Source organism: Muntiacus reevesi, chromosome 3 (assembly GCF_963930625.1).
Source record: "Muntiacus reevesi chromosome 3, mMunRee1.1, whole genome shotgun sequence".
Lineage (NCBI taxonomy): Eukaryota > Metazoa > Chordata > Mammalia > Artiodactyla > Cervidae > Muntiacus > Muntiacus reevesi.
The window spans coordinates 138,245,435-138,272,871 of record NC_089251.1 but is presented as its reverse complement, the minus strand read 5'-3'; the positions used below and the strand labels follow the sequence as shown (position 1 = coordinate 138,272,871).

Here is a 27,437-nt window from a genome sequence, read left to right as displayed (position 1 = left end):
GACCCTGAGGTGTGTTTTGTTTTGGATCCCTGGAGTTCATCTTGACATTCCTCCTCAACCCTCATAGTCTGGCCTAAAGTCACCTTTCAGTTCAATACCTCTAATTCCTCCCTTTTCCAAATGAACTCCATTCTACTCATGCTTTCCAATCCTAACTTTCAAAATTAAGGAGAATGCGCACATTGAGAGACAAATTCCCCAGTAGGACTTCTCTGCTCAAGTATGATCATTTGGAAGGACTGGTAGATTTCCCAAGAGGAATGTTAAGGGCCAGGTTATTCTCTGATTGTGGCCAGAATCACCATGGGATCCAAGTTTACCATCACAGTTCTGTCTTTTATACAAAGTGCCTTACCCTTAAACTCAAAGTAATGCTCTTACTAAACTTTCTTTTTTTTTTTCCATGTGAATTTGTTACTGCAAAAACTATGTTCCTCTCTTTGTGGGAATCAAGCCAAAAGACACAACCAGGCCAAAGATTCGAGAAGGAAGGATATATTGCTTGCAGCAATAAATAAGAGTGAGAATCTTTCCCAAAGTAGCGTCTCCCCAACAGGGAAAGTGGGTATTATGTTTTTCCTCTTTTGGTTTGGGGGGGAGGGGCGCTGTTAAGGTTTAAACTAAGAGTACATGTGTATTCAGGAAGGGGCTTGGTGGGTGGACAGTCCCTGATTTAGTGATTAAAGACATCAGGGTCAGAAAAGGTCAACAGCATCATTCCTTAGGTTCCAACTGATCTGGTGGTTGAGGCTTCAGGCTAATCATTTTCATTGAAAAGAACTGGCTGAATTCACAACTGATACTGTATCTTTGCGGCTTCCCAGGTGGCTCAGTGGTAAAGAATCTGCCCGCCAAGCAGGAGACCTGGGTTCGATCCCTGGGTTGTGAAGATCCCCTTGAGAAGGGACCGACTACCCACTCCAGTATTCTGGCCTGGAGAATTCCATGGACAGTCCATGGGGTCGCAAAGAATCGGACGCGACTGTGTGACTTTCACTTTCACTGTATCTTTAGGAATGTTACTTCTACCTATGCCTGATAACAGTGTTTGCCTCCGCATTCTTTGGTTCCCTTAAGATCATTAACTACTATACAAAAGAATCTGAAAAAGATAAAAGAACTTAACTAAAAAAGATTAAGAAACTCCTCAGAAGACTGGGAGACCTGACAGACCTGCCTTTTAGATTTTGTTTTTTGAAAGCCCTGTTTTAAAAACTGAGGTCGGAGGAAGGAGTAAGGTGCCTCATTGCGAGGCCCCGCCCCTAAGCCTTAGGGCGGCAGTCCTTCCCTCTAGGGGAGGCGGGACTTCCCCCTCAGGGCAGCTACTTCCGGCGGAATCCGGAAAGATCTACGGAGAAGAGGCGGGACCAAACCTGCTCGGCCAATCTGGGCACGACGCCTTCATCGAGCCGGGCTCTAGTGCAGTAACTTGCTTTGGAGCATTAGCACCATGGCGTCTGGTTGCAAGATTGGCCCATCCATCCTCAACAGTGACCTGGCTAGTTTAGGGGCCGAGTGCCTCCGGATGCTGGACTCTGGGGCCGATTATCTGCACCTGGATGTAATGGACGGGTAACTCTCCGCGGGGTTCGGGCCTGGGTTGTCGCGTGGGGGCGGGATAGGGTCCCCTTGACTGAGTACCTGTTAGGTGCACGGCGTCCCAGTGCCGCGAAGCCCCTCACTCTGAACGAGGTACTGAGGAAGGCGCCTGAGGTGGAAACCCAGGAGGCTCCGCTTGGAGGGGACCTGGGCTGCGACCGTGTCCTAGTCCTCATCTCCTCCCCTCCCCCTCACGTAACGTGTATTCTTCTAGCACTTAGCACCCGGAAGCGACCTTAAATCTCTAGGACCTGTCTCTCATTTTCAGTTGGAGAAACTGAGGCCCAAGGGGATAGGCATGACTTGCCCAAGCTCATATAGCTAGTTAGTGGCACTGCTGGGGAGACAGACTTGTATAACAATGACGAGCTTTGCACCTGGAGTGAGAACGCCCGAGTTCTGCCACTTGCTAGGTTACTTGGGACAAGCCATTTAACCTCGTTGAGCTTCAGTTTCATTCTGTGAAAAGTGGGAGTAATAACACTCTACCGCCCAGGCATCTTTGGAAGATGAAATGAACTGATACAGGTAGTTTACAATGCCTGGCGCATGGTAAATTTTTTATAATTGATGATAATTGTTGTCTCATTGTTCGAATTTTGATTTTCCTATCTATTTTCTCTTCAGGCACCCTGCTCTTCAGGGAGGTCAGTTTTTTGTAAGTAATTTTTAAGCACTGTAGTTATAGCCCGTAATCAATATGTTTGAAATCAGATTGATGCTAGTTTCATAAGTTGGTTATAAAATGAGGAACAAAGCTAGAGAAAACAGTTAATACTCCCTCAGGGTTACATACGTTGTGACAGAGTTGCAACTTGGCATTTGCCACACTGCACTGATAACTGCCGTCATCCAAACAGCCATTAACCATGGTTTGGGGTAGAAGAGTAAATTTATTGCAAATAGGTAAAATCTCTGTGTACCCTCATGCAAATCTGCAAATTCGTGTTTTTTACAAAAATTACCAGTCATTTCCCTTTTCGGTGTCACTCATGAAAGATTCTTCGTCTTTGGTCTGGTTAGATCTGCTGTTTCTCTTTTCCATTTCATTCAGTTACTTCAACACTGTGCCTAACTGTTTAATGGCAAAATCTTGACCTTAACGTTCTCTTCTGTCAATGGGATTTCCCAGGCACGAACACTGGAGTGGATTGCCATTTCCGTCTCCAAAATATTACTTCTTCCAAAACCTAGATTTTTAGTTTGCTATCACATGTAATTCTACTTATGTACTTTGTTTTTTGACACTCTTGCTTGAAAGCCCTGACCTTCCAAAAGGTACTGTTACTGGAGTATGTACTCACAGATGGATAGCTACATTTTTGTGTCTGAGATATAGAATGAGACAAAATTCTGGGCCGCTTAGGAGTCTCAGGATAGAACAGACTTCCCAGGTGGCGCTAGTGGTAAAGAACTAGTGTCTGCTAATGCAGGAGACACAGGAGACACGGGTTCGATCCTTGGGTTGGAAAGATCCCCTGGAGGAGGAAATGGCAACCCACTCCAGTATTCTTGCCTAGAAAATCTCATGGACAAAGGAGCCTGGCAGGCTGCGGTCCATAGGGTCGCAAAGAGTTGGACACAACTGAAGTGACTTAGCACGTATGAGTATAATCTGAGCCTGTTTAAGTGAATGAATGGAGAAAACAATCTGTCCCAGTTTACCAATCAGAATATCAATGATAACAATAGTTAATAATAAATACAGAGCTCATAAAGAACATTCGATTGTTTCTGTTCTGATACTTTTTTTTAGAGTTTTTTTTTTCATTTTTATTTTTTTATTGAAGGATAATTGCTTTACAGAATTTTGTTGTTTTCTGTCAAACCTCAACATGGAATTAGCCATAGGTACACATATATCCCCTGTTCTAATACTTCTTGTGAATTATCTCATGCAGCCCCATGAACCTGCTGCTGTTATCAACACCAGGGTTGACAGTGCAGAGTCTAATATAAAGAGAGATTAAGTTCCCTTGTAGCTAGGAAATGGTGGAACCAGGATTGCAAGCAGGTAACGGTTTGTTTTGTCTCAGAAACTGTCTTCTCTGGGTACTCGGCTTATAGAGAATGATTAAGATATTGTCTGTCTCTGAGAGACAGCTAATTTATATTTTTGTTGTTTATTTGATATCTCCTGCTGCACGGTAAACTCCCTGGAAGCAGAGCTCACCTCTGTTCCCTGTAGGAAAAGCACTTTGGCGGGCCTAGTTATAATTGGTTGGATGAATGGCTTTATCATAATAGAGGTATCTTCTAAGAAATCTCTTGCCGCTCCCAGGCCTATGGCAGTCCTCGAGCTTGTTAAGTAAATGTATTTGTTTTTCACTGACTCCTTTCCCCTTTTGCTGAGAAACATCTTGGTTTGAAAATAAGCAAATTTTGCATACACTATTTTAAAAACCTTCCCCTGTTAAGCATCACAATTTTGAGTTACTTTCATTCCCCTTTTGCAATAGGAAACCAGTTGGGGAGTTTCAGCCTCTTCCCCAGTGTCCCATCAGAAGAGGCAGAGCCTGGCTAAACTGCAGTGCCGCTTAGGCTCAGGGTATGAAAGAGGGGCTGCGGACTCCCTCCAGGTTCTGCCTCCATCCTTTTCCTTTTCCTTGCCCCTTAAAAATCTCCCAAGAGTACATCGAGCTCAATGCACTGGTTTTCTGGTCCTCTCTATTTCCCTGAAGTCCCCACTGTGTCTTCTGATTAAACTGAAGGACTTAGAAAGTCAGGAACAAGTTTTGGAAACACTGGCGGGTGGAGCACTAGTGTGGTTGAATATTTGAAGTAAAGGACAGGTGGATTTTTCTGGAAAAGAAAATTGGAGAGCATATAAACGTAAATGTGTCTTGACAGGAAGTGACTGGAAATGTATTGGTCTTTAAGTGTAGGAACAGAGCAAATAGGCAATTTCTAAATTAGTTGTTGTCTAGTTGCTAAGTTATGTCCAGCTCTTTGTTACCCCATGAACGGCAGCATGCCAGGTTTCCCTGTCCTTCACTGTCTCCTAGACTTTGGTCTTGTTGGTTGAGTTGGTGACGCCATCCAACCATCTCATCCTCTGTCGCCCCCTTTTCCTCCTGCGTTGTCTTTCCCAGCATCAGGGTGTTTTCCTGTGAGTTGCCTCTTCTCATCAGATGACCAAAGTATTGGAGCTTCAGCATCAGTCCTTCTAATGAATATTCAGGTTTGATTTCCTTTAGGATTGACTAGTTTGATCTAGTTGTCCAAGGGCCTCTCAAGAGTCTTCTAAGCACCACCATTCAAAAGCATCAGTTCTTTGGTGCTAAGCCTTCTTTATGGTCCAACTCTCACATCCGTACATGAGTACTTGAAAACCATGCCTTTGACTACATGGACCTTTTTCAGCAAAGTAATGTCTCTGCTTTTTAATATGCTGTCTAGGTTTGTCATAGCTTTCCTTCCAAGGAGCAGTAGTAGTGTTAGTCACTCAGTCATGTCCAACTCTTTGCGACCCAGTGGACTATAGCCTGCCAGGCTCCTCTGTCCATGAAATTCTCCAGGCAGGAATACTGGAGTGGGTTGCCATTCTCTTCTCCAAGGGATCTTCCCCACCCAGGGCTGGAACACGGGTCTCCTGTATTGCAGGCAGATTCTTTACCACTGCACCGCCTGGGAAGCCCTCCAAGGAGCAAGTGTCTTAATTTTTTAATTTCATGGCTGCAGTCACCATCTACAGTGAATATGGAGCCCAGGAAAATAAGAGTTTGTCTCTGTTTCCACTTTTTCCCCTTCTCTTTGCCATGAAGTGATGAGGCCAGATGCCATGATACTAGTTTTTAGAATGTTAAGTTTTAAGCCAGGTTTTTCACTTTCCTCTTTCACCCTCATCAAGAGGCTTTTTAGGTCCTTTTCCCTTTCTGCCATCAAAGTAGTATCATCTGCATGTCTGAGGTTGTTAATATTTCTCCTGGATATCTTGATCCAGCTTTTGATTCATCCAGCTCACCATTTCGCATGATGTATTCTGCATATAAGTTAAGTAAATAGGGTGACAGTATATGGCCTTGCCGTACTCCTTTCCCAATTTTGAACCATTTCATTGTTCCATGTCTGGTCTAACTGTTGCTTCTTCACCTGCATACAGGTTTCTTAGGAGGTAGATAAGATGGTCTGGTATTTCTATCTCTTGAATTTTCCACAGTTTGTTGTGATTCACACAGTCAAAGGCTTTGGCATAGTCAATGAAGCAGAAATAGATGTTTTTCTGAGATTCACTTGCTTTTTCTATGATCTAGTGGATGCTGGCAATTTGATCTCTGGTTCCTCTGCCTTTTCTAAATCCAGCATGTATGTCTGGAAGTTCTCAGTTCACATATTGCTGAAGCCTAGCTTGAAGGATGCTGAGCATTACCTTGCTAGCATGTGAAATGAGTGCAATTGTGTGGTAGTTTGAGCACTCTTTGGCATTGCCTTTCTTTGGGATTGGAATGAAAACTGACCTTCTCCAGTCCTGTGTCTACTGCTGAGTTTTCCAAATTTGCTGGCATGCTGAGTGCAGCACTTTAACAGCATCATCTTTTACAATTTTAGATAGTTCAACTGGAATTCCATCACCTCCACTAGTTTTTTCATAGTAATGCTTCCTAAGGACCACTTCACACTCCAGGATGTCTGGCTCTAGGTGAGTGACCCCACCATCATGGTTATCCTGGTGCTTAAGACCTCTTTTGTATAGTTCTTGTATGCATCCTTGCCACCTCTTCTTAATCTCTTCTGCTTTTGTTAGGTCCTTACCATTTCTGTCCTTTATCATGCTCATCCTTGCATGAAATATTCCTTTGATATCTCCAGTTTTCTTGAAGAGATCTCTGTTCTTTCCCATTTTGTTGTTTTCCTCTATTTTGCATTGTTCATTTAAGAAGGCCTTCTTATCTCTGCTTTTCTTTGAAACTCTGCATTCAGTTGGGTATATCTTTCCATTTTTTCCTTGCCTTTCACTTCTCTTCTCAGCTGTTTGTAAAACCTCCTCAGACAACCGTTTTGCCTTCTTGTATTTCTTTTTCTTGGGGATGGTTTTGGTTACTTCCTCCTACACAGTGTTATGAACTTCTGTCCATGACTTTTCAGGTACTCTACCCAGATGTTACCCTTGAATTTATTCATTGCCTCCACTGCATAATCAATCATGAGTAGTTTGATTTAGGTCAAATCTGAATGGCCTAGTGCCTTTCTCTACTTTTTTCAATTTAAGCCTGAATGTTGCAGTAAGGAGCTCATGAACTGAGCCACATTCAGCTCCAGGTCTAGACTTTGCTGACTATGTAGAACTTTTCCATCTTTGGCTGCAAAGAGTATAATCAGTCTAATTTTGGTACTGACCATCTGGTGATGTCCATGTGTAGAGTCATCTCCTGTTGTTGGAAGAGGGTGTTTGACATGACCAGTGTGTTCTTGACAGAGTGTCTCTGTTAGCTTTTTCCCTGCTTCATTTTGTCATTCATTTGTTCATTCCCTGCTTCATTAACAGGCAAGCCAAACTTGCATTGCAATCATCTATGATGAAAAGGACATCTTTTATTTTGGTGTTAGTTCTAGAAGGTCTTGGAGGTTTTCATAGAGCCATTCAACTTCAGCTTCTTTGGCTTTAGTGGTTGGAGCATAGAGTTGGATTACTGTGATATTGAGTAATTCTCAGGATCATTCTTGTTGTTTTGAGATTGCACCCAAGTACTGCATTTTAGACTCTTTTGTTGACTGTGAGGCCTACTCCATTTCTTTCAATGGATTCTTGTCCTCAGTAGTAGATACGATGGTCATCTGAATTAAATTCGCCCATTCCAGTCCATTCTAGTTCGCTAAGATGTCAGTGTTGACTCTTACATTTCCTGTTTGACCGTATCCAATTTACCTGGATTCATGGACCTAACATTCCAGGTTCCCGTGCTATATTGTTCTTTATAGCTTTGGACTTTACTTTCCCCACCATGTACATCCACTGGTGAGCGTCATTTCCACTTTGGCCCAGCCTCCTCGTCCTGCGTGGAGCTGTTTCTCCGCTCTGCTCCCGTGGCATATTGGACACCTACTGACCTGGGGGACTCATCTTTCAGTGTCATATCTTTGTGCCTTTTCGTATACTGTTTACGGGCTCTCTAGGCAAGAATACTGGAGCAGTTTGCCCTTTCCTCCTCCAGTGGACCACGTTTTATCACGTCCATCTTGGTGGCCCTGCACTGCATGACTCAGCTTTATTGAGGTCACAAGCCCCTTCTCCGTGACAAGGCTGTAAATCCGTGAAGGGGTCCTAAGTTAGTCAGGACAATTTAAAAGCCAGGGAGGTTTCACAGTAGTACTAGATTTCTGACTTTTGAAAAACTTGCAGAAATTTCCAGTACTGGGCGCACAGTCTCACAGGCCACCACTAGCCAGGCCAGATCTTCTTCGTTTGTCCCCTGTCTCCTTCTGCCCTATTTCAGTCCTCCATGCTATCTGCCAACCCAGCCACCCCACCACCAACTGCTTGCTCTCAAGACTCTCCTCCCTTGGAATCTTTTTTCAGTTAGTTATTAATTGTCAGTGAAGGGGCAGACAGGCCTGGCAGATAAGAGCCTGAACTTTGGAGCTAGGTTGACTGCCTCCTGCACTTACTGGTTGTGTGAGCTTGAGCCTCTTTCTCATCTATAAAAATACAGATAACAATGGTACCTGTCCCACCAAATTGTTGGTGTGATTTTAATGAGTTAATATGTTCAAATTGTTTAGAATGGTGGTTGTCCTGTATAATTTTTTATTAACCTGCATTCTGCCTGCTTGTCATCTAAGCTCAGGACCTTGGCGCTGGCTGCTAAGTCGCTTCAGTCGTGTCTGCCTCTTTGTGACCCCATGGACTGTAGCCCGCCAGGCTCCTCTGTCCATGGGATTCTCCAGGCAAGAATACTGGAGTGGGTTGCCATGCCCTCCTCCAGGGGATCTTCCCGACCCATGGAGCGAACCTGTGTCTCTTACGTCTCCTGCGTTGGCAGGCAGGTTCTTCACCACTAGCACCACCTGGGAAGCCCCATGGTTTCTTCTCTTTGATAACACTTCCCACCCCACCACCACCCCGCTGCATCTTATCAGAAAAATCCCGTCAATTGCTATCCTTGTTTCCGTTTTTACTATTTACTGCCATTTAACCAACCCCTCTTGCCTTGCTTCTTCCAATTTACTGCTCAGTCGATTGTGCTAATACTGTATTGTTTCCATCTTAATTTTCCATTGCTTCTCTGATGACTCAGCTGGTAGAGAATCTACCTGCAATGCGGGAGACCTGGGTTTGATCCCTGACTTGGGAAGATCCCCTGGAGAAGGGAAAGGCTACCCACTCCAGTATTCTAGCCTGGAGAATTCCATGGACCGTATAGAACATGGGGTTGCGAAGAGTCAGACATGACTGAGCGATTTTGACTTTTCTCTTTTAAAACCTCACTTGATGAGGATTAAAGTTCAAACTGTGAGCCTGGCATTCTGTATTATTTAACGTGGCACAGTCCTGCCTCGTATTTTATTCATAGTAGCCAAGGTGGGCAACACCATCTCCCTTTCTTTGACCTTAACTTAGTTTTCTCTACCTTTGCTTCGTTTCTTTCCCCATCTTTACACATTCCATTAGTTCTGTAATTCCATGATCTGGGGCTTCCCTGGTGGCTCAGATGGTAAAGAATCTGCCTGTAACGTGGGAAACCTGGGTTTGATCCCTGGGTTGAAAAGGTCCCCTGGAGAAGGAAATGGCAACCCACTCCAGTATTTTTGCCTGAAGAATTCCATGGACATGAACCCCATGATCTATCCTTTTTTAAAAAAATGCTGTTCTACTTGCCTCTGGAACAATTACCTAATATTGCATACTTTAGTTTTTCTCTATAGGCCTCATTCAGGGTAATGCCTACTACTTTAACAAAAGAAAGCCTAGATTTCAGTGGCTTAATGTTATAAAGTTTATTTTTCCTTCATGTAGTAGTTTGGTGTGAATGTCCTTCCACGCAGAAATTCAGGGACGTCAGAGTCCCCTTCCATCCCCTGACTCTACCTTAAGGGCCTCTTTCCTGGCAGAAGGGTAAAATGAGAACAGAACAGGAATATTTTCAACCTTCTGGGCTCTGCAGTGACAGACATCACTTGTGTTCACATTTCACAGCCCATTTGTGAGAACTAGTCACGTGGCCCCCTGGTTTTAAAGGGAGTAGGGAAATGTGGTCCTTGGCCAAGCTGCCTTCCTGCCAACAGCTATACTGTGGCAGTCAGTCATGAATTGTGGTGAGTCATTAGCCATCTCTTAGTATCAGTGAGATTGTAAACTTTTCTGTGTGAGCAGAGAAACTCATATTTTTTTTAAATAAAATATAGTACTCTGAAGCACCCAGCCTAAATGTTGAAGTGAGCTCGTGATACAGCAAGAGACCTGGAGTAGGATATTGGTTAACTATCTTGGATCTGATATCAGAAAGCTTTAATTTGAATCCTGCCCCAGCGAATGTATTAACTGGGTGACTTGAGGAAGTTATCTATCCTGTGCTCCTTAAATGGAGATAATAACGGCATCTACTTCAGAGGGCTTGTGAAGATGAAATAAAATAAGGTACAATATCTGGTATGTTACAAACCTTCAGTCAGTGGTGGTTATTAATATACATTAGGTTTCTTTATTGATAATCTTTAAGGAAGCTTAAATAAACTTGTCATTTTGTGCCCTGTGATAGAGGTGGATTAGAGATAGCCACAGGTGACCTGTGATAGGCTTAAGATTTGAGAAACCCATATCAGAGTCTTGAACTTCCTAACTAGTATGTGACTTGGGCAAGTCATATAACTTTTGGGGCTTTGATTTTGTCATCCTTCATTTCTTCCTGTCAGGGATTTTGAATTACAGGGATTTTGAATTACAGCGTTAAATTGGTAAATTATGTGACATTATGACTTACTGGAATATCAAGGAGTTACTGCTCTGTGAAACTGAAATTCTACAGGTATTTTTAGTGTTTAATACTGATCCTGATGTTAAATATTAAATCAAAAAATATTACAGTCACAGATAATCTCCTCTTTGTCTATCAGGATACATTTTGAGAAAAATACAGACTGAATTGAAAACATTTTCAGAGCAAGATTTTGTTTGTCTTGTAGGCATTTTGTTCCCAACATCACCTTTGGTCACCCTGTGGTAGAAAGCCTCCGAAAGCAGCTAGGCCAGGACCCTTTCTTTGGTAAGTGGGTGTTTACGCCATCTGAAGCTGAGTATCTTGCTCAAGTAAAGGGGAAGTAGCTGGTTGATTTCTCAGCCTCCAGTTTCACAGCACGCTTTTCCCTTCTCCCTGTGCTGGGACTTCACTGGCCTCCTGTCAGAAGCCGAACTTGCCCGCCTCGGGGCCGGGGCACTTTGGCTAGTCTCTTTGCCTAAAAAACTGTTCCCTTGGTCATTGCTGCTTCATCTTCCCGCTTCAGATCCTTCGTTGTTGTTTCTTCAGAGAGCCCTGTTCTAAATTAACCTTTCTACCTTGCTGATTTTCTTTGAATTTCTTAGAATTTCTTTCAATCTGCGATTGCTTTTATCAGACTCTAAACTCCTTAGGGCAGGATTTCATTCACTTGGTTTGCTGTGGTTTTCCCAGAGCTTAGCATCGACACACAGCTGAGGCTCAATGTGATTGTTAAATGAACTTAGGAATCGGTTGATTTATTGTCTAGACGAGAAGTTGATTCATGGAAATTGGAGCTTTCTACAGGTCTGTATGCTTCACTTCAGTGTTGTAGGATAATGTGAATTAAGGTTTTTTTAAGGTCACAGAGTGACCTAGAAGTTACTCCTGTGGAACGTAGATTCAGTCCACATATCCTTGTCACTGCTGCTGATGATTTAAGCTAAGTTAGCAGAGCCTGTCTTGCCAGATCTCTGGTACACAGAAGACATTTGGTTAGTTTTTATAAATAATGTGTGTTTTGTAATTCATTACTTAGTTTTAGTAAAACATATTTTTTTATTGACCTGTTGTGGACCAGTTTTATGCAGGGCTCCAGCTGTGCTGTTCAGTGTGGTAGCCACTAGCCTCATGTAGCTACTAAATCAGCTAAAATTAACAATTGTTTCTTAGTGGCATAAACTGCATTGCAAGTTCTCAGCAGCCAGTGTGAGTCCTGTCCCAGTGCAGTTGTGGAACACCGCTGACACTGCAGGAGGCTGTTCCAGCCTCTGTAGGCCTGCTCCACTTTGAAGGCACTGACTTTATCAATTCATGTGACAGGAGGGAAACAGTGTTCCACCAACATGTTCACTGTTTTGAAATTTCCAAATAATGGAGTATAATCCTCTGATAACCTGAACTTTTTTTTTTTTAAATTAACGTTTTGGAAGCTGAATTTTCCAGGGTAAATTTATCCTTACAGCTATTGGAGTTGGATGAAATAGTGTCTTTGCCCTCTTGAGCATTGTACAATGGCCACAGAATCCTCCACTCTGGCTTTGTGTGGATTTAAAATATGTATATATTTGTCTTTTTCCCTTTTAGTTGATCTCCCAACTGTTACTTCTCACTGCTGTTTGACTCCCCTCCTGTCTGTGCCCCTTCTCTTACCAGCTCAGCTGCCACCCCTACCCCCCCACAATCTATTTTTTCATTCCTGTTTTTAGTTTGTTGTTTGCTGATAAACTTGCTAATCAATCTTACAAGAAGACAATCTCAAGTAAAGATGAATGGATTTCATATGCTTTAGTGTTTGTGACCTTTGTTTTTTATATTCTATGTCGTTTGTTTAATTCTTGGATACTGGTTGTTGGTTAATTGGTGCATTATATATCTTAGGAGTTAGATCACAAGTTGTATGTATAACTGCTAAAGCTTTTAACAATTCAGTCCCAATATTGAGTAGAATTTACTGTCTTAAGAAGTAAAGTGGTAGGGAAAAGTCATTTTTGCTCTTATCTAAATCAGCGGTCTTCAAGTATGGTCTGAGGACCTGTGGGAATCCTTTTCGGATGGTTTGTGATGTCAAAACTATTTGTAGTTCGATTTGTAACGTATTTGTACTGATGGTGCAGAAGCAGTGGTGAATGAGTCTACTGATGCCCTAGCCAGAAGTAAGGCTATTTTACTGAACAGGTAACACTGAACAGGTTACTATAGGTCGTCGTGATGTTCTTACACACCACGCATGCCTTCATAGTAAGTATCCTTGATAAGTTAGAACATGTGATGGGTTTAGTAAATCTTGATCCTTGAGCACACGTCTCTTTAGTATTTTGTGTGACGAAGTGGGAAGGTAATATGTACAAAGCCCTTGTGTTGAATCCTGGAGGATGATTGTTTCTTTGAGGAAAAGCACTCATTTAATTGTCTCAAGCTGTAAACTGCAAGTGCTCATTCTTTCACAAACACCGTTTCCATTAAAAGAATAACTGACAATGAACTGTGGTTATCAGACTTAGGTATTTTCCTGATACTGTCTTTAAAATTAACTCAGTGGACCTGTCACTTCAAAGAAAGCAGCGCATCGGTTTTCGTTGCCACTTACAAAAGTTAGAGTTTGTAAGTGAAAATTGGAATTTTGGAAAACTTATATTTGTTGCTTTGAGCTTGACAGCTTCCCAATACTTATAGCTTTTTTGATCATATCTGTAGTGACACATTGACACGTGGTTTTTGGATAGTATATGAAGAAATGTGTCACTGTTTGGAAGATCTGTGTAACTCAGTGAACCAGTAGTACTTAAAAGAGCCATTCAAAAAGAGACTAACGAGTTTCAGCATTAACAAAGTGTGGAAGGGTCACTGGCAGGGTTTACAGATCCCACATTGCCAGTGATCTTTCATACTGCTTGTTGAGTTTTGGGGTATAAATGGTACAATATCCAAACTTGAGTGAAAAGGCTATGTGTATAGGGATGCCTCCTTTTCTGTGCCTTTTTTTCCCCTGCTATAAAACAACAGATTGAATGCAGAGCGGATGTGAGAATACAGATGTATTCTCTTAAGTCAGGCACTACGTACTCACAAAACTGTAAAATAATGCGACTCTTACCTTAACATGTAATGGATTTATATTTATTGTCATTATTTTTAATGACTGACTAAGTAGACACTAAGGCTTCCCTCATGTTTCACTTGGTAAAGAATCTGTCTGCAATGCGGGAGCCCAGCTTCAATCCCTGACTCAAGGAAGATCATCTGGAGAAGGACATGGCAACCCACTCCAGTATTCTTGCCTGGAGAATCCCATGGACTGAAAAGCCTGACAGGCTGCGGTCCATGGAGTCACAGAGTCAGACACAACTGAAGTGACTTAGCGCACACGAGTAGACACTACAAGTTTTTTTTTAGTTTGCCTTTCTAATACATTAAATATTGATAAATACAGCCCACATCATCAGCATTGGGGTGGGGGAGTCTTCAGGAATTTTTAAGAGTGCAGAAGGAGCCTGACAGTAGAACATTTGAGACCTTTGTTGTAATTGCAGGCAGAGTCGCTGAGCCATTGATTCCCCGAACACCAGAGATTGGCCAGTGACGGTTGCTGGTGGTAACTGCACGCTGGAAATTGAGTAGGGATGACTTAGCTGTCTAGTCTGGTGACTCAGGAATGAGTAGACTTGATCTTGTAAACCAGATTGAATTTTTCTTGTTTATGATATGAAGGAAAAAACACCAAATTGAGTTTATCTTCTAAAAACAAAGTTTTGCCTATTAAAATATGTTCTACTTTTGTTACTTTTATTAGTTTAGAAATATAAATGTTAGTCTTGACTTCGTTAATCAGGCTCTATACTCCGTTTTCCTGATGTTTTTCAAAGCCTTGTTGCATTTTATAAATCTTTGCTACTGAGTTCGGGAATATTAGATTTTTTTTTTTTTCTTTAACGTAGCTTTGCTGGATCAGAAATGTGCTCTCTGTTACAAAATAAAAAGCTCTGTTACAAAATAAAAAGCTCAAAACTCTCCTCATTACTATCTGTCTGGCACAGGAGTGTTCACTGTTCTCTTCTTTCCTGCATCATTTCTTACTTTCACTTCTTTTAAGCTGCCCTCTCTTTCCTGTGAAATGCTATTAATACTATATTTTAAGTTGAGATGTTTAAGAAGGCCACACTCATTTCTTCCCAAACATTTTCATATGATTTGAGCTTTAGATTTAAGGACCTTTGGCAGGCTGCTTCTGGTTGACATGTTCTTTCCTCTGAGTCTGTTCCTCCTTTTGCAGTGGTCCCCCTCTTAGTTGGTGACACTTCCGTTCTAGCTCCTTAGGCCCACATCCTTGCACCATCTGACCTTTGTCTCACTCTGCACATCTGAGCCACAGCAGCTCCTGTTGGCCCTGCCTTTAGAAAATATCCGGAATCCCCACCACTGCTCACCATCTGCAGTCACTAGTTTTATTGCCTTGATCTTCGATTTTAGTATATGTGCTGCCGAAGCGAGCACTTGCCTTGATCTTCAAAGTCAGATCTAAGTACTGCAGTATTTGATCTGTGTCATTCAAAATAAAACCTGATGGTCTGCAGAGTTCTGTAGTTTTATCCAGTGTTTCTCTGACCTCATCCTCTTTCCCCAGTGGGACCCCCCCCCCCCCGACTCCATCAACATTGGCTTTATTTATGACCAACTTTATTTGTATTCACTCCTTTATTTGTCTCCCTCACTAAGAATGTAATCTTAAGTTTTTTACAATGGTATTTCCTGAACCTGAACTTAGGTTTCCTGATTTCTAGTTACTACTTCTCATAAATAGTGCCACAGGCTTTTTGTGGAAAAATGTTGGATTTCTTTTGATAAATGTGTTTAACCAAAACCTTATCTTAAGGATGCAGGGAAGCTATCTGTGCCGAAGTATGAATTCTATTTAACAATTATCATGATGCCAAAAGAGTCCATATCTGAAATAGCAAAAACTACAGATTGACTTCAATAATATGAGCAGCTGTTTTCCTTTTAGTAATACTTAGGGGATATGTCTTTTCTTTCCAGACATGCACATGATGGTGTCCAGGCCGGAACAGTGGGTAAAACCAATGGCTGTAGCAGGAGCCAATCAATACACCTTTCATCTTGAGGCTACTGACAACCCAGGAGCTTTGATCAAAGACATTCGGGAGAATGGAATGAAGGTAAGAGCTTAGCAGTGAGGGTAATGTTTTATACTATTCATTCTCAGAGTTGGGAAGGTTTGGTGGAAGGCCCAAAATGATAGGTGAAGACCAGACATAGGCAGCTATTCTTCAGCTTTGGAGCTAGACTTTAAGTATAAGGTGTTTGTCAGATAAAATTAATACATTGTACTAATGTTTTCTAGAAATTGCTACCTTTTAGAAACATTTACTTGTGATATCCATTTTGACTTAAAAAAAAAGATTACAGCTGAACAATTTATGTACCTATTTCATTCTTTAAGAATAGAGCTTCCTACTGGGCCTGATAAGCCACAATAATGTAATATGGAAATAGTTATTGATGTGATGTAGCAAATTTGTTTGTTACAGGTTGGCCTTGCTATCAAACCAGGAACTTCAGTTGAGTATTTGGCACCATGGGCTAATCAAATAGATATGGCCTTGATTATGACAGTGGAACCTGGGTTTGGAGGGCAGAAATTCATGGAAGATATGATGCCAAAGGTAAAAAGAAGTATTTGGTTCTGGAGTAAGGTTTTTTATTGTGTATATTCATTCAGTAAGCATGTATTGGGCTACTTGTATGTTCGTGCCTTGCTCTGAAGGTGGGGAGATGGGGGTGCCTACATATCATTGGAATATGGAATGAGAGATGCCCAAAAAGATTTAGGTTTGGAGATCAGAAGAGATAACACATGTTAGTGTTTTTGTTTCCAAAACCATTGGAAACTGTTCTATAACCTAAGATATCTCTCTTGGGAGTTTTCGTTGACTGTTGAGGGTTTTATCTTTGCCTTGTTTCTGTGAACTATATTTTCTGCAAAGCCACGACAGATTCAATGCCATTTGCCAAACAGAACAAAGCTTGCTTTCATAAAAGTTTGTTTCAGTATATTAAGATAGTTTTCCCTAGTCATAACTTCTATTGATGTGTGTGGTGTGTTTTCCCTCTACCTGTCCACTTAGGAGTCATTTATTTCCTTGTGTACATCTAGGTTCATTGGTTGAGGACCCAGTTCCCATCTTTGGACATTGAGGTGGATGGGGGAGTAGGTCCTGACACCATCCATAAGTGCGCAGAGGTAAGACTGCTTCTTGACGGCAACCTGGACAGATTTGGTTTCAAATGTAATGTCAGGACGGGTCTTGTTTGCCAGAGAGCTTCCCCCTACACTTCCTAACTAGTCTTCCTTTCTTGGAAAAGTATTTGTTTGTTTAAATGTAAAACTAGGAAAGTAAACAGTAAGTCCAGGCTATCTCAGTAATGATGAAAAAATTCTTTGAAAGAGGAATGTGCTGACTGCCAGCCTGAGGAGTATCATTGAGAAGCTCCAGGGCCTTTGAGACAGTTTTCCAAAATAGGCAATCTTCCTATTTTGTGGGGTTTTTTTTTTTGTATGCTTGCAGTGTTTTGTGTAAATGCCACACACTTTTCTGCTTGATACTTATCAAAAGCTTGACTGTGACCAGTATAGGACGCACTGGACAATTAGTGAGCATATAATCTTTTGACCCCTGTAGAATTCATTTTTACTGAACTGTGCTTTGTCATTAATGCTGTTTTTGCTTATGTGGAGACATATTAAGTTGTAATGCTAGAAAACTATATTTATTTCATTTTTATGAGGAACATTATTGAACAGGGCACTGTATCATAGCACAACAGTATCTCTCTCATTGGAGAAATTTTCCTGTTTCAGCGGAATCATATAACAGATTGGATTTTCCTCCCTGAGTCAAATCTCAGATAAATTTGCACTCATTTCTTTCAGCTCTGAATCATATAACAGATTGGATTTTCCTCCCTGAGTCAAATCTCAGATAAATTTGCACTCATTTTTGTAAGTTTTTACTTGGTTTTACTCTTTGATTTCATATTGAAAAACATCTTGAAAATCTTTTTTAAGCCACCTCAAAACCATTCTGGAATGCAGTGAAGCATACATTAAGAATATGTTCCATTTCTACTGGCATCAAAATGAGAAGATATTTAAATGTAGTGTCACTGTATTTTATGGATCATCTCACATTTTAACAGTAATTGTCCTGTTAGACTGTCTGCAAATCCTTCTACATAGTTCAAAGATGAAAACATTGATTGTTTTTTTAGGAGCTGAGGGGGCATTGGTACACATGGGGAAAACTTTAATAGAGGTGAAGATTAAAGATTAAACCTTACCTAGGTATTAGCAGAGATGCACTATAGTTTATTTAGAAGAGGGTTAGGGGTTACCAAAAAGTCAGTGTTTCTTAGACATGTTTAAAAATAATTTCACATTCTCTTTTAAACATTTCAGCTTCTTTCTTCATTGAACTAGCTGCTTAAGTATGCTCATCTTGAAGTGGCCTTTATACAGTTAAAGTGCTGGCTGCCAGCTATAAGGGTGGAAGCTCTAGTCTGGGAGCTGTCTTTTAGGTTTTTCCACATCTTCCTTTGAGGCGTAACCTGAAGTGTTCACTTCTTTCAGGCAGGAGCTAACATGATTGTGTCTGGCAGTGCCATTATGAGGAGTGAAGACCCCAGATCTGTGATCAACCTGTTAAGAAACGTTTGCTCAGAAGCTGCTCAGAAACGTTCTCTTGATCGATGAAACAACAAGGAGCCCAGTCTTTCTGCTTAGGAGATCTCCTTTTTACTGGAAAACAAGAATATTGACTACCAAATGATACCACAGTTGAGGCAATGCTGCTTTTCTGAGCAATTACTCATTCCAGTGACTAAAATCCATTATGCAGAATGTTCCAAGAGGTTAGAAATTGGTGTGTATAACTATGTTTTTAGTGATGGAATTGAGAGATTAGTATGATAAAATACTATTTTTACTGGGAGATTTGATTTTTATGAAGAGTAAAAATATGGCTGTATTAAGGTTACAAGCAGAAAAGTACCTTAATGCCCAAGGAAGGCATGTAAGCTACTATGAAAAAAAAATTTTTTTTCTGAATTTCTAAAAATAATTTTCTTTGGTTTCTTTTACTGTTTTCTGAAAGCAAAACAGTTCTTCAGTTTTTCCTGTTTCATGTCTTTTTGATCTGTGTGTGTGATAACTAAGTTTGCATCTGACTAGGAATGGCATACTTACTCTCCTAGCTTCAAAAACATTTATTTTTTACTTTGCACCTTATATTTGATACATTAAAAAAAAAGTATATTATGAAGCCCAGGGATTTTCAAGTTGTCTGTTCTAAAATATGAGCACAAGTTTTATCAGGGTATTTTGTTAGCTTTCCTAGGACAGATTATTCAGTGATTTCCCCCCTCCCCTGCCATTTCCACTTTTTCTTAATTATACACACTATTCCTAAGGACATAATGTTTTCCTAGCTCTATGTTAAAAAAAGAAAAAAGATCTCTATTTAGAAGTAATATTAAGTTGAATCCTGACCCTTCTATTTGTTTGATCTTAGCAAATCAAATCAGCCAACCTCTTTGAGCTTCTATTAACTGATTTATACATTGAATGTAATTATGAGAGTGTGGTATTCTGTTGAGGATTAAGAGATTATTATATATGTAAAGCTTCCACTATTCCTAGAATTGTAACGGTGTGGAATTGAACATGCCAAGGCAAAGTAACTATTATATAAATTTATGTTTTGTAGATTATAAATTATGTTGATAGAATCTCACTAAACCTACAGAGTCAGCCCTATGAATGGTAAAACAGGTGTGTTTGTCCCCATTTAAAAAAAAAATGGAGATACTGAAACTCATCAACAGGCTGGTACCATGGAAAGAATCCAGGAAATCATAGGATTTCTGGTCTGTACTCTTTTTTTTTAATAGATGGAGCGCTTAAGAGGTGGATTAAGCAGAGGAAGCTTAATTGTCTTTTTTCCAGTCTAAACTAGAAAAACCAATGGCTAAGAATATTCTGCAACTAATGACTTTTGACTCCAAGGATATATATTTTTTTAATCCAAGAAAGACCAGATAGGCTAATATATGACAAGGTACTGAGTTAATCCATACACTATGATTGTGTCCCAAATTACACTTTGACAGTAGATATGTATTACCTACTTCATTCTTGTAAATACTCTTGCTGTGTAATACACATGGCAAGAAATAATAGGACCAGTGTCATTAAACTTTTTCAGGCTACTATGAGTTTTGAGAAGGTTTGGAAAATAGGAACATTAACACTTTTAAGCATGGAATAGAGCTTCCTTGGTTTCTTCTGTGTTTTCAAGGTAAAATTTTATTTCTTACTGTTTGTTTTTATTTTGGCTTAGGAAAGGCTTTGCCACACAGATAGGAGACGACGAGGCATATGGAAATAGACACAGGCAACACAAGGCATATAGAAATAACTTTTTAATTAAAAAACTTACATAGAAGATTATAATATCAGACATGACAAAAAAAATTTGAGTTTATTTGCCTGGACAACTTGGGTTTGTTCTGGCTTTTGTTTTCTAAAAAATAAATGTACAGTAAAACTACAAGCAAAAATTTGTCAGTATTGAATTGGAAATTTTTTCTTTAGAGAGACTAGTATAATTTCCAGTCTCTAACAAAACCTTACTGTCAGATCCCCCAGATTAGGCCAGATGGCTAGGATTGTCAGTTATATGGGTACTACAACTTGAATAACCTGTTTTACATGAGAAAAAGTGATTCATATAAATTGTCCTCAATTTTTACATAGGAAAAAATAATGTAATAGCGTCAAAAGAGATTTTACTTAATGTACACTCCAGTATCCAATACTGAAGTATTACCTTTTTAAGAATTTTAATTCTCTCTCTAGGACACAAGTGAGAGTAGACGCCTGTTTGAGTAGAGCGAGCAGTGGTGAGGAGTGACCCAGTGAACTGCAAGTACAGTCATGCGCTAATGGGAGCTTCCTGCTTGCTGCTCGTTTTAAGTGGGGTGTTTATGAGATATGTAAAGCTCAAATCTTAAACGATGTGATAGTTTTAAAATACACTAATATTTAACTCACCTTTGTTTTTCTTATTCTGTTAGGAGTGAATAGAAAATAACCTGTGTTTAACCCAACAGATTATCAGTGATTTCAAATAAAGTATTATGTTACCTGGTATAGAAATTTCCATAAATAGCTTCTATTAAATATGTTTTTTAAAAGTCTGGACTACTAGGAAGGGATGTTTTTAGATGTCCAAAATCATTGGAAATCTGTGCTTCTTTATAGTGCAGCTGATATTTCATGGGATAATTCATACATGCATTTTTCAAGTGGAGTGGTCACTGTTTTTTAAAACTACTTAGATGTGTGTATATGTATGCATGTATACTCTATACACACATATTTTTATATTCTTAATATATTTCTGAGGCAATTTAAGATTAACCATTTGTATAGAAAAAAAGGAGCTGTCCTTTAATACACAGGGGTGTGTGTGTGGGTGTAAGTTATTTAAAAATTATTTACCCAGTAATGTGATTTGACAGCAAATTACAGCAGTTAATTTCCTGGTACTTGTGATTTGCATCAAACACAAATGACTAGCACTTGTTGGTCAATGAAAAGCTCCTTACTTGTGGCTTCAGGAAGGAAAATGAAACTAACTTGCCTGTTTCATAAACGGCATGAAAGGTTAACGTGCACTCTGTGCCCACACTCTGGAACTGCGCCCTGGAGGGGCTGGAGAGCAGGCTGGCTCTTCTCTCCTGTTTCCCCCAGTCAGCTACACCGTTCTCTTCGCTTGTGCCCTGTCACCTATTTTTTTTTACATGAGTAAGTCCTAGACCAAGGGTTTTGTACTCTTCCATTCCGTCTGCCTGCCTTTTTGGATGGTGGCCATTCTCTGGTGCACTGGTGCAGAAGACTTCGCCGTGGAGAGCTGGGCTTGATCTTTCAACCTGATCATTTTTTTCATCTTGGCATAATAAGGCTTCTATGTCTTCATCCTTCAGCGGAAAAGCCCGTCGTTCCCACCATAAAGACTGAAAGAAAACATTTTCAGTTTCAGCTAATTTGTTTAAGTTCATATCTCAGATAATCTGTAGATGTCACTTTTGTAATAACCATTGTTCAGTACAAATTCTTATCTGTTCCTCAGTATCTAGCAACGTGAAGTGGGGCATAACCGAGGCTTATTGAATAGGGGCCTTTTGGAATTGTTTTTCACCTTGCCTCTTCCAAGAAGAGGGAAATGCTGCTGTTAGGGAGCACTGGGCTTCGTTTTAAGCCCAGGTGCATGTTGGGGTCATCTACTTCAGTATCTCCATTTTCATTCCATCATTATTACAGACACCTATTAACTTTTCTCTCTCTGAGCTTTCTATGACTTGCCTCTTAATTTCTATTATCTCTACTCTCTTGATTCTAGATGTTATTCTTTTCTAATATCTACTTATGAAAAACATTGCAAGAACTTTACAGATGCAGTGTAGAAAGCACTCCTGTTGAGGTTAAAACTGGACAGATGGGGAGACAAAATCTTTTGTAAGAGGAAGAGAAATAACCTTTCTATGTGCCAGGTGACATTCTATTTAATCCAGTTAGGTCTGTAATGAAACTTTGGTAGAATTCCCTTTTTCTAACACATAAGTGACTAGGTGGAATTAGGTTTTGGCATGTTACTTAAAAGGGCTTCCCTGATGACTCAAGCAGTAAAGAATCTGCCTGCAACGCAGGAGACACAGGTTCAATCCCTGGGTAGGAAGATCCCTTGGAGAAGGGAATGGCAACCCACTCCAGTATTCTCGCCTGGAGAATTTCATGGACAGAGCAGCCTGGTGAGACGATAGTCCATGGGGTCGCTAAGAGTCAGATTCGACTGAGCACACACATACACGTTGTGTTACATAAAAGGGGGAAGTATCTGTAGTTAGTGATGGAATTTGAATGCTGGAATATGGATCCTCTGGTTCCTACACCCAGCATTCTGTACTGGACTGGTGCACTGAAAGTGTTACATAATGATGAATCCTTAGTCAGCAGCAAGCAATTCTATAAACAAGTTTTTCAAAGTCGATTAAGGAAGTTTAACGGTTACACAGAATACTCTCACCTTGGCCTCTTGACTCTGACTCAGTGAAGGTGAGCCATGTGCGCTGGGAGCCTGGCTCTCTGAAGGAGGCTCAGCAGGGCTCCCCTCTGCGCAGTGCTGCCCACCGCTGAAATCATAAGGGTAGTCTTTCAAAAGTAGGTCCTGTCCTTCAACATTTTTAGTGTAAGCTCTAGCAAGAAAATCAAGAAAACATTTTATAAACAACCTAAAGTGTAGTTCATAAGTCCATTTAACTTGGTAACTTTTCTTTATAAACAGTTCTGCCCAAAAGGTTTTTAAAAATTCATCTGCTAATCTTCCCCATGTTATCCTCACATCTCAAAGGCTTTTATTTAAATGGTACTTCAGGAAATCTTTTGCCAAATTATATCAGTAATTTTGTTTAGCGGTATTTTTTGTTTGTTTTCCAGAAAACAGGAAAAGATAGTTAACTTGACTCTTACAGTCCGAGTTCCCAGAGTATCTATGATTAATGTCATCCATGAAGAACTCGATTCACGTTTTCCTCTGTACTTCTGGAAAACTATCTCTGTAATGTAGAGAAAGTTGAGAATAGAATCTCAGGTATGTTAGGATAACTCTTAGAATAAGGATCTACAACAAATCTGAATATCTTGACTTAAACAGAGAAATGTGTTTTAAAAGTCTGAAATAAATGAGAGACCCCACACTACAGTGACTACTAGGTTTCAACATGATCTTGTGTTTTGAGTTTTGACTATTATAAAAAAATAGTCCAATTAAATATAAAATACCAGGGTTTTTCTCAAATACATTGACTGTTTTTAGGATTTATTCCCCCTTCCTTCAAAGTCATGTTCAAAGTATTTCAGGCTATTTGCTTTTTACCCTAGATAGGTTTTTAAGGGTCTTTTTTGGGTTCATTTATTTTTAAGAAAAATATTTTTGAAGTACTTGTATTACAGATTACTCAGATTCTAATCGCTAGTGTTAGGTCCGCCATTATAGTACACTGAAATGACCTTTTTATGGAGGATTTTCACATTATTTGCTCAGTTAAGTCTGTTACTGATGCTGACAATTAGCCTGAGAAGTAGGGTGGAGTAAGACAAAACTCTTCGCATCATGTGAGGAGCCTGAATATGGTTCAACACTTGCCTGCTGTTTCTTCTGTGCCACTTGCTCTGTTCCCACAGTGACCATCTGGCTTGCTCCTTCTCTTCATACTTTTTGTGTCTTAGGGAGAAGACTTCATCAGAGAGATTTTCTATCTGGAGTTAGAAATGAAAAGTTTTGCTTTTGTCAGAAACATTTTGAAATGAGAACAGGTGTCACAGTCCCTCATCAAGAGAACAACAGAAAGAAAACAACAATAAATGCAGTCTAAGTCATGAGAACAAATGTTATGAGAGGAGATTTAGATTCCTAAAAAGAGGGAGTTTGAAACTTTTTCACCATTGGGTCATGTTTGAAGACTTACCTAGAATACTTAATAGGTACCTTGAATACACATAGGTTCACAATGCTTTTTTTGTATTTACATAAAATACCCTTAATGCTTTATTCATTCAGACCTTTGTATTGATTGCTTCTTATGGAGTATACTGTTCATGGAACATAATATCAAAGAAAGTAAAACTGACATATGAGAATTAGTTTAATGGATTTCTAAAGCTTTGGTTGTGTTTCTGGCTAGGATCATTCTGAACTAGGGTGCATTAAAAGAGGGAAAAGCATTAAAAAGTAAATTTTGGTAGCTGAAAAATGAAATCAGTTGGCATAGAACAATAGAAACAATGTCTTTTATATAATACTGCCTCTTCAGATTGTCACTTTGGAATTAGTTTGGCTATATAGTATTTTTCTCTATAATTTTTCTTGTCTTAATGTAAGTTTTATCTATGCAGGTCCATAATCCCTTTCCTGTGGTTCCAAAACTCTGGGGAAAAAAAACAAGTTTTCATAATTCATTTGGTGACACAGCCTGATCTGAAAACAATGTGAGGCTATTCTACTTCCTATGAGTATTTTACTACAGAACTCAGTATTTGATTGAGAACTGCCCTAGACTCCCATACAAGACTAAATCTCATGAATAAATATATGACAAATAGTGGAAGTGAATACAGATATTCATATAAGTTCAGTATTTCAACAATTCATATATAGAAATGGTGTGTTTTATTTTTGTTTTTGTTTATTATTTATGCATGTTGTCTTTGTAGGCAAATTTGTACAAAACACTTTCCTAATCAAATTAATACCTTTAGTGAGGAACTTTTCATAAGTTTTGAAAATAAAAAAAGCTGTATTTTAGAGGGCTTATAGTTCCAATTTAGTTCCTCAAATATCAAATGAAGCACATGGAAAAGATATTAAGCAGACTTGATAATATATTAAGTGCAATTATTCCATAAGTGAAAGGCAGCTTACCTCTTCTTCACCTATATCATATTCATCCAAAGGCTGAAGAACAACCATCCTCCAGCTGTTGAAGATAGAACCGATTTCAAATAGATTTTGTTAATCTATATAACTGTAGCAATTTTATTCTGTAAGCACAACCAATATAGAACTGTTTTCTTTCTTTGGGATTTCCATAATTCAACTGGCTGTAGTATTTTAGTACTTCATTTTTTAAGAGACAAAATATTTGTATCATAAGAAGAGGAACAAGAAAAAGATGAGGCTTTACTTTGGGCCTTACAATAAACAGTCTCTTCTACATAGTTGCATTTTCCACCTAAGAATGTACTAATTTTGAAGTAAGTTAGTGGTATGCTGATAAACTGGTTTAGAAAATAAAAAGGAAAAAAAGCTGTGATTTGTAGCATTTGCCAGTTTCTTTGTGTGAAGAAAGATCATGGCCTCACATCACAGGACTTGTATGTTAAACAACCAGGTCAACCAGCGAGCTCCAGCCTACCACTGTAAGCTGGAAAGACACTTGCTATAGAACACTGTAACCATAGAGTGTTGTTTTACTTAATATGCTCTGTATCAACAGATTCTCTGTAGGAATTCTCGTAATACTTCCTAGAGTATTAGGAGTTCTCTGCCTCAAAGCAGTTACAGATAAAAGAAATTAGCTAGGCTAGAGATGAGTAGGAATAACTGTAGTTGTCATCAGCTGTCTTGTTTCCATCCTTTTCTATATCTACTTCTTGGTGCCAGATTTATAATCTTTAAAGTGCTTTCATCATTGCTAAAAAATTTGACTAAGTTGGCTGCCAGCAGGAAACAGATCTGTGTATGGCATTCGAGGACATCCACAACCTGGTTCCAACTTATTTTTGAGCCTTCATTTCATTTATCACCCTAAGCAAAACCTCAGTCTCTGGCTTAGCCTTGCATAATTGCTCCTGTGCCTGTGTTATGGTCTCCCTGTGTGAACACACACTTTCTCCTTCTGTCCCACCCCCTTTTCCTAATAGACTCCCAGGTCTTCCCACGCTTCTTGCTCTCTGACATGTGTACTGCGGACCTGACGATACAGTAGAATCTTTTGTTGTCACAGGAGTTGTCCTCTTACAGTGTGAATACCTTTTGCAAAGGTAGTTGCTTGCTTTGAACTCTGCAAATCTCCATTTTATTGTTAGTGGAATTATTTACATCCCTAAAGTACTTTTTAGTGCCATGTACATAATAGAAGACTAAATGTTGAATGAAAAAATACTCAAAATACTAACGTAAGTAAATCTTAAGAATTTCCCTTAATACAACCTGAGAAATAAGGCTGTGCTACTCTGTGGCATTGTTTTCACCATGAGTAATGTAAGGGTTTCCCTGTCTTCCCTCCATGTAACCACATAAATGGGGGAAAGGCGGAAAGCAGCATCTTCGTTACGGTAAATAATATCTTTAACTTCACTGAAAGTTATCAAGAAAGGAAAATGGAAGGCTGTCAGTGTGCGTACCTTGGCGTAAGTATTTCCTTGTATTGGAGCCTCTCTAGTTTAGCTGGGGCCACTAGCGACATGGGGATCACAATGTTGTCTATGTCATAAGAGCTCTCGCTTCGCAGTCTCCGCCGCGCCGTGCTCTGTGAGACAGGGTTACAGGAGGTGGACAACAGCTCTGGTTACGGATGATGATGCTCCTTTTATGAGTGTTTACACAAAGAAAACACTGAGTGCCTCTTAAGTTTTAGGAATATGTTGTTATAAAATCTGACCATAAGATGTTAGGAAAAATAAGTATACATAACTTCTATGAAACAGTACATTTGTGTGTGCATACATTCAAGTCTGTTTTTAAAACCATTAAAAATATGAATGCCTTAAGATACAAAACTTTTAGCAGAAAAGGGTACTATAAAGTACCCTAAATGACAGGGAAGTCTTTTAACCAACTTGTTTTTATAAGGAAGAACTATGAAGTAAAATGTTTGGTGAGCCATTTAATAAAGATTATTTTTACAGTCTTCATTTATGTGTTCCTGAGCCCCGAGCGTCATGCTGTTATTATAAATCCTCCTACGTTTTGACCTCTACTCCCGACTAGATAACAAAACACAAAACAATGTAAGAATAACACAAGTGCTGGATTCTTATTTAGCATCATGAGTTTTTAACACACACACAAAAAACCATAATCAAGAATTAATGAACAATTAGCTCCCTAATAAAATTTAATCAATATATTGCTTCTTAGTAAGATAATTCTAAATATGCTAATTATGTGCTAGTAAATGAAGCTGTTAACAAAATATCCTGTTTAGGTCCCCCACCCCCCAGGCCCTCCACCAGATGTATGAGCTTAAAAGTCTGTAAAGCAGCTTGAAAGTTCACTGTACAAAAAC

At 39.6% G+C, this 27,437-nt stretch overlaps 2 protein-coding genes across 16 annotated transcripts in view; one reads left to right on the top strand and one right to left on the bottom strand.

Annotated features, from left to right (window-relative positions):
• Positions 1-1,163: 1,163 nt before the first annotated feature.
• RPE (ribulose-5-phosphate-3-epimerase) lies at positions 1,164-27,366 on the top strand. Of its 6 annotated transcripts, none has more exons than XM_065930669.1 (7): positions 1,479-1,572; positions 2,227-2,257; positions 10,720-10,799; positions 15,549-15,688; positions 16,061-16,195; positions 16,687-16,773; positions 18,160-20,745. In XM_065930669.1, the coding sequence occupies exons 4-7, from the start codon at positions 15,551-15,553 to the stop codon at positions 18,280-18,282; spliced, it is 483 nt and encodes a 160-aa protein (XP_065786741.1). In that variant the 5' UTR covers positions 1,479-1,572; positions 2,227-2,257; positions 10,720-10,799; positions 15,549-15,550; the 3' UTR covers positions 18,283-20,745. The 6 variants fall into 6 exon arrangements, with proteins under 6 accessions (XP_065786743.1, XP_065786739.1, XP_065786738.1 ...); XM_065930670.1 differs by having other exon boundaries at positions 1,546-1,561; XM_065930671.1 differs by lacking the exons at positions 2,227-2,257; positions 18,160-20,745 and adding an exon at positions 23,878-27,366 and having other exon boundaries at positions 1,164-1,572; positions 16,687-16,767.
• Positions 19,997-27,437, bottom strand: part of KANSL1L (KAT8 regulatory NSL complex subunit 1 like) — a 122,502-nt gene continuing 115,061 nt past the window's right edge. For 9 of the 10 annotated variants that reach the window (XM_065930662.1, XM_065930656.1, XM_065930661.1 and 6 more), the window contains 5 exons: positions 26,554-26,678; positions 25,070-25,124; positions 23,795-23,907; positions 22,676-22,844; positions 19,997-21,605 (listed from right to left, as the gene is read on the bottom strand). In XM_065930662.1, the coding sequence (XP_065786734.1) occupies positions 21,375-21,605; positions 22,676-22,844; positions 23,795-23,907; positions 25,070-25,124; positions 26,554-26,678 (693 nt within the window). In that variant the 3' untranslated portion in view covers positions 19,997-21,374. The remainder of the gene's footprint in view (positions 21,606-22,675; positions 22,845-23,794; positions 23,908-25,069; positions 25,125-26,553; positions 26,679-27,437) is intronic. The other variant, XM_065930665.1, reaches the window with a different exon arrangement.

Coding starts and splice junctions, on each gene's coding strand:
- RPE (XM_065930666.1), top strand. CDS start 1,451: ATGGCGTCTGGTTGCAAGATTGGCCCATCCATCCTCAACAGTGACCTG. Junction 1,573..10,719: donor CACCTGGATGTAATGGACGG/GTAACTCTCCGC, acceptor TTTGTCTTGTAG/GCATTTTGTTCCCAACATCA. Junction 16,774..18,159: donor CCATCCATAAGTGCGCAGAG/GTAAGACTGCTT, acceptor CACTTCTTTCAG/GCAGGAGCTAACATGATTGT.